We start from the raw sequence: 7,137 nt of genomic DNA, 5'->3' as shown, positions 1-7,137 counted from the left end.
AGCTCACTTAGCTATCCTGTTTTCACAATAATGGTCTTATGCAGTATTTGTCCTTATAAAACTAAGTTATTAAAGTCAGTAAAATATTTTCTAGACTCTCCCATGTTATATAGTATTTTATGAAATTGTTGTTCCTTAGTATATTTACAATGGAATACTTAGTATAGTATTCCATTGTGTGAATGTGCCACAAGTTCTCAATCTATTGATTTGTGGAAGGGCATTTGGCCTGTTTCCATATTCTTCTGTGAATAAGGCTACGGTGAACACAGGTATACATATCTGTTCATTTCTCAGTTCTGATTTCCTTGGGGTATATTCCTAGTAGTGCAATAGCTGAGTCATATGGGATTTTTATGTTCATCTTTTTGATGAAATGCAAATTGCCTTCAGAGTGGTTGTACCAGTTTACAGTCCCACCAGCAGTTCATGTGAGTTTGAATCTTTCTGCATCCTCTCCAACATATATTGCTTGCTGTCCTATTAAACTTTGCTACTGCTACTTGGATGAGACGGTACCACATTGTTGTTTTGATTTGTGTATCTTTGATTGCCAGTTATTTTGAGCATTTCCTCATGGGTCTATGCCCATCCAAGTATGAATCTTCTCATGCCTTTTCTCCTTTTTGTTATTAAAGTGCTATTTAATTTTATTTTAAAAAGAAAACAAAACTCTGCAGGTAAGAGCAAAATGATCCTGGAAGGAAATGTCGGAATGTGTGAGTGAATTTAGAACACATTTTGAAAAAATGGAATACATACATACATACATAGTACATACATACATACTAGATAAAACAATTGACATGTACTGAGTTTCAATTGATTGTAGAGCTAAAACATAATAATCACAAAGAAGGGTGGTTGTAGTTCTTAGGTGCTGTCGAGTTGAGTACAACCCATAGACCCCATGAACAGCGGATCTGAGCCCCTTCTATCCTGTGCCATCCTCGTGGTTTCTGACACATTAGAGCCCATTGCATCAATCACTGTGTCCATCTTGTTGAAGATCTTCCTCTCTTTTGCCAACCCTCCACCTTCCCAAGCATGATGTCCCTCTCCAAGGAATAGCCTCTCCTAAGATGAGGCTTTATCACCCTTGCCTCCAAGGAGCACTCTGGTTGCACTTTCTTTGCCACTATTTTTCTTCATTTTTATTAAAATCTGGGCTTTGCCTTTAATACTCTCACTATCTGTATTCCTCTACTGTTCATAGAGTTTTCAAAGGCCTGCTATTTAAGAAGTGAATGGCCAATAATGCTTCCTAGCCTCTCTTAATCTGGGAACTCAACTAAAACCTGCCAATTATGGTGACCCTTGTGTCATTTGACACACCAGTGGCATAGCTTTCAGCATCATAGCAAACTACAGTTACCTCAGTAAAGCAAACTGACAGACAAGTGCTGTACTAATTAAAAGAATGCATTCTCCTGTACAACAAACTGACAAAAAAGGGATGAAGGGATAAATTCATTTTCATTGTTTTTAAGAAATATCTGAGAAATAATAAGTTTGTTAGGCTATAACAAATAAGTAAGTAATGTATAGTATAATCGATCAATTAGTCACTAAAAACTAATTGATGTCCCTATTAGCAAATAACTACTAGGCTTTCACCTAAAATAATTGAAAATATATTTCTTCTGAAAGGCTTGTATATGAAAATTCATGGTAATTTTATTCTTAGGAAGGAACTCCTCTGGAAAACAACCCACATTTCCTTCAATCAGCAAATAAGCAGGGTATAGCTAAACAATGAGCCACATTGCATAAATAAAACAATGATGCAGGTGTCAACTACAACTCCTAGCAGTCCTATGAACTACAGATCTGAATCCTGCCCTTTCCTGTGCCATCTTCATCATCTCTGGTAAACTTGAGCCCATTGTTACAACCACATGTTCATTCTATGACTAGAATAGTGGATGGAAAAACCTCACAAAATTTAAACTCTTTTATTCCATTTATATGAAGATCTGGGACAGACGAAACTAATCTATGATGAGCAGATGTATCATCTGGAAAGCAGCTTAGAAGTTTTCTGGGGTGTTCTATGTATTGATTATATCAAGTTATATTTACATTAATAAAAAATTTAAACCCGTTGCTGTTAAGTCCATACTGACTCATAACTTATCATTTACCTTCATAGAAATGGACTGACACAGTGAGTATAACTGAGTCAGAGCTGACTCAATGGCAGCTAAAAACAACATTTATTAAGTTAGCAATTTCTGATCCACCAAATAGACTTCGACCCTTTAATGAAAATTAGTTGTTCGTAGTTGGCTGGGTTTAATTTTGAGTTACCAATTATTCCAGTGGTGATATGTGTCAATACCATGTTGTCTTGATTGCAGTGCCCGTTTGTCTGCAACAGTGGTCTCAAATATAGCATTGATTGTGAGGATGGTGCGGGACTGGTCATAGGATTGCTTTGAGTCAGAACCAAGTCAACTCTTAGCAATAATAGCATGCTCTGATATCAGAAAGTGCAAGGTCTCCTACTTTGCTCATTTTCTTTAATACTGTTTTGAGTTTTAATGTTTTCTGTCCTTTCCATGTAAAGCTGGTCATTAGTTTTTCCATTTCAGTAAAGATTGTTGAGAATTTTTTTTAATAATTGGTATGGGGTGTTTTTTTTTTAATTAATTTTAATGAACATTTACAGAGATTTTGGATTTCCATTCATTGTTGCATTTTTCTCTCTGCCCAATCATCCCCCGCCAAGGTTGCTCTTCTCTTTGAAAAGAAAAGGAAAAATCTCTTCATTGGTATACAATCCTCCCCCCGTCCTGAGTACACTCCACTATGGCACCTTCATTCTGTACTCTTCATAGCCATAATACCCAATCATATATTGCTTTTTAACTGTTCTCTCCCTCATTTGTTTCAATGCAGGATACATGATTTATCCAGTTTTTCTCAGTCTCACCCCAACCCTGATGTCTGTCCCATTCTACAACAGTGGCACCATGCAGTATTTGTCCTTTTATGACTGAGATATTTCACTCAGCATAATATCTTCCAGGATCACCCATTTTGAATAATATTGCATGAGTTCCTTGTTTTTCTATGCAGTGTAGTATTCCATTATGTGAATATACCACAACTTCTCTATCCATTTGTTTATTGATGGGCACTTAGGTTGTTTCCAACTTTTAGCTATTGTGAATGTAGCAGCAATAAACATGGGTGTGGAGATTTTTTTTAAAAATGTATTGAGATTTCATTGTATCTGCAGGTTACTTTAGGCTGAATTGGTGTTTCACTGTTTTAAATCTTTTAACCCTTGAACAGGGAGCTCTAGTGACTCAGTGGCAAGGAATTGAGTTTCCATTTTAAAGGTGTGGAGTGTGGGGTTCAACTCTAAGGGCTGCTCCATGAAAGATTGACAGTCTCCTGCTGTATGATTTACTTCCTCTAAAACCCCACAGAGAGTCAACTGTCAGTCACCTAGGATTCAGTGGTACTCAACAGCAACAACAACAAAAAATATATGAACACACACTTTTCATTTTTTTTACTCTTCATTACAAGTTTTTTTGTTTATTACTGAAATGTTCTCCAGTCCTTCTCAAGTTAGGTAGTGATTTACAGAATATTGCTCCTGTGTGCTCTGAGGGAGGGGTGGGTTATGCAGATTGCAAAGATCCAGTGTTTAAAACAACATATAGGGGCGAGCTCTGGTGGCCTAGTGGCAAGAAGCTGCAACTGCAAGCTCAGAGGTGCACAGTTCAAATCCACCAGATGCTCTGCTGGAGAAGGAGGAACAATCTTCTCCTGTATCGGTCAGATCTGATTTGACGGTACACACAAAAAAATAGTGAAATAAAAACCAAAACCCCAACAACAACATATATGAACTTTGTAAGTAAACCAGTATAAAATAAAAACATTTTATTAAATAAAAAAGATAAAGAACAATTTAATACACTCTGGAAGTAAAAAAAAAAAAGGTCTTTTATGGTTGTGTTTTACATTTTGTATTAAGTCTTTATATCCCTATTAAGTTCTTTCTTATTTTATCAATAAAATATTTCTACTTATAAATGGTATTATTTTCTTGATTTCTTTTTTGGAGTAGTCCTTCTTCATGTAGAGGAAGCTGATTTTTGTCTTTTAATTATACTACCTGCAACATTACTTAAATAGTTCTTGGTTCCAACAGTTTTCATGTGGAAATTTTAGGGTCTTCCATGTACAGCATAATATCATCTGCAAAATAACTTCTTTTCTAGTTTAAGGAACCTTAATACCTCTTTCTTGCCTTTTACTCTACCTAGGCTTTCCAGTAAAATGTTGAATAAAAGTTGTTACAATGGGTATCTCTGTCTTGTTCTTCTTATTTACAAAAGGAACATTTTAGCTCTTTTCTGTCCAGTCTGTGTGCCCTGAATTTTCATTTGTATTTGATAGATTATTCACTTCAAAAATTTGGTCCCTTAGTTTCTATTCTATAATAATAGAATTTCTTCTGGAATAAATACATAATATTTAAAAGAGTAAAATATTTCCAAGAACTGTATAGATTTAGCTTTGAAAATTGAGTCTTTGTTGAATTTTGAGTTAGTTTTTGTCTATGGTTTGTGGCATATATCTTGGTTTTTAGGCAAATTGATATGCAATTTTGCCAGCATCATTTGTCAAAGACTTTGCTTCTTCCCTATTGAATAGTTTTTGGCCCTATGTTGATTATCACATATCCATAAATGGATGGGTCTACTTCTGGGTCCTCAATTTTATTCCTTTGATATATGTATCTGTCATTGAACCAGTACTACACTCTTTTGAAACTATGACTATATAGTCAAACCAGGAAACAAGAGATCACCTATTTTTTTTTAATATTGCTTTAGCAATACTTTTCCAAGTCAAGTTGGAGACTGTGGTTGGTTGTCGTGGTCCTTTGAGTCAGATCTGACCCCTACCTGACACTCTAGGGTTTGTCAGAGGCATTTTTTTCGCATGGGCGCAGATTACTCTTGTATTAAAGGATGATACTAGAATTTGTATTGGGATTGAAGGCAAAATGCAGCTTGCTTTAAGTAGTCTTTACATTTTCACAGTGCTTCATCCTCTAGTTTATAAGCATGATGTATTTTTCCATTTATGCAAGTCTTCTTGTTTATCACAGTATTTTGTAAGATTCCTCCCCCCTTTATGTTTGATTGTGTTTATTCCTAGGACTTTCATCTCTTGGGAGGCTATTATGTAGGGTATGGATTTCTTTATTTTGTTTCCAGAGTTATCCTTTTTAGTATTAGAACCTAAGTGATTTTTGTGCACTGATCTCTTTGGTGAGTTCTTCAATTTGTTCTAGTAAATTTCTTGCAGAACTTCTGAGATTATCTGTGCACGGAATTATATCATCTGTGAACAGGCTGAATCTGTGAATAGTTTTGTTTTTCCCTTTCCAGTTGAGATATATTTTAATTTTCTTTTTTGCTTTATTAATGTGACAAGCACTTTCAATATAATTGTTCTTAGTTGTTATTAAGTGCTGCCTAGTCAAGTATGACTTATAGTGGCACTAGGAAGAAGAGATCTGAACTCTGTCCTATTCTGTGCACCCTCACCATCTCTGACACGGTTTTTAAAAAGTGTAATACTTTGACCCTGTCATTTATTTATAATTTGTAACATTTATATGCTATTAAAATTTGCTTACTGATAGGAAAAAAAGTATTTTAGAATGGATATATTCTTTTGGTTGTTTTAAATGTTTATTTATTTGAGCAGAGGGTTACAAATCATACTGGTTTTTCACACAACAGTTCATACGCATCGTGTTTTATAACATTAATTGCCACTGCTTATGTAATTAATAGGGAGCTCTGGCGGCTAAGTGGTAAGGAGCCACATTGCCACCTCAAAGGCACATGATTCAAGTTAACCAGCTGATTTACAGGAGAAAGATGACAGTCCCTTCCTGTGTGACTTACAGTCTCTGAAAACCCACTGGAGGGTCAGTTATGAGTTAGTTCCAACTTCTTGTTTAATGCCGTCGAGTTGTAGACGACTCATAGCGACCCTATTAATGAACGGCCTGAGCACTGTTCGTACATAGAGTTTCCAGAGGCAAGCCATTTCAGAAGTAGATGCCGCTCCTGCTTCCAGGCTTGATTTAGTCGGGAAGCTCCAGCCAACACTGTCCACCATGGGTACCCATTACCACAATTGGCACATCAGTGTCACAGTGTTCAGCGTCACAGCAACCACGAGTTACCTCTGTACAGCAACACAAAGACCAGTGCTATACCACCTAGAAGAATGTTTGACAGGAAGACAATTTGAACCTGGCCGAGGGCCACAGATGACAATCACCCACCTTCGGCTTGGTAGCACAGCTTCCTTCCACTAGGCCAACGTAGCTCTCTCTTGGTCGTCCAACTAGATGGTACATAAAACAATAATATAATTAATTATAATATCTAATCAACCCTTTATTGTACATCACCTTTCTTTTCACCCGAGATAACAATGTATGTCGGACACATTTTTTTAAAAAAATTTATTTTATGCTGGTTAACATACAAAGTTCATAAAAGTTCATAGACATTCTGGCACACATATTCTCCCCCTTTTTAAAAAATTAATTTTAATGAAAGATTATAGAGACTTAGGGTTACTATTCATTCATTGTTGCACTTTTCTCCCTGCCCATCCACTTTCCTCAATTCGTTCTTCTCATTGAAAAGTAGAAGAAAAATTCTTTCATTGTTATGCAATCCCTCCCCCCAAGTCCACTCCACTGAGAAGCCTTCATTCTGGACTCCTGTCATGACAATAATACCCAATCACATATCCTTTTAAACGGTTTTCTCCCTTATGTGTTTCAATCCAGTGTAAATTATTGATCACCTCTTTCTTGGGCTTCCCTCAATCCCACTGTCGGTCCTGTTGTCCTTTTGTGACTGAGATATTTCACTCAGCATAATGGCCTCCAGGATCACCCATTTTGTATAATATTTTATGAGTTCTTTTATTTTTTTCTATAATTATATTTTATTAATTTTCATAAACTTTACAGAGATTTTGGGTTTCTAGTCATTCATTGTTGCACTATTCTCTCTACCCTCCTCCCAGTTTGTTCTTGTCCAAATGCCACAGTGCTTGTCAAAGCCAGTTCTGATT

General features: G+C 36.1%; 1 protein-coding gene across 1 annotated transcript in view; it reads right to left on the bottom strand.

Annotated features, from left to right (window-relative positions):
- Positions 1 to 4,214: 4,214 nt before the first annotated feature.
- LOC102853901 (dual specificity protein kinase CLK1-like) overlaps positions 4,215 to 7,137 on the bottom strand; it is a 5,847-nt gene continuing 2,924 nt past the window's right edge. Inside the window, exon 2 of the mRNA XM_006892420.1 lies at positions 4,215 to 4,316. Within this exon, the coding sequence (XP_006892482.1) occupies positions 4,215 to 4,316 (102 nt within the window). The remainder of the gene's footprint in view (positions 4,317 to 7,137) is intronic.

This window comes from Elephantulus edwardii, unplaced genomic scaffold (assembly GCF_000299155.1).
Source record: "Elephantulus edwardii isolate Elephantulus edwardi_28Jun2011 unplaced genomic scaffold, EleEdw1.0 scaffold00115, whole genome shotgun sequence".
NCBI lineage: Eukaryota > Metazoa > Chordata > Mammalia > Macroscelidea > Macroscelididae > Elephantulus > Elephantulus edwardii.
Note: the sequence above shows the minus strand (reverse complement) of the source record. Positions and strands in the feature narration are given on the sequence as shown.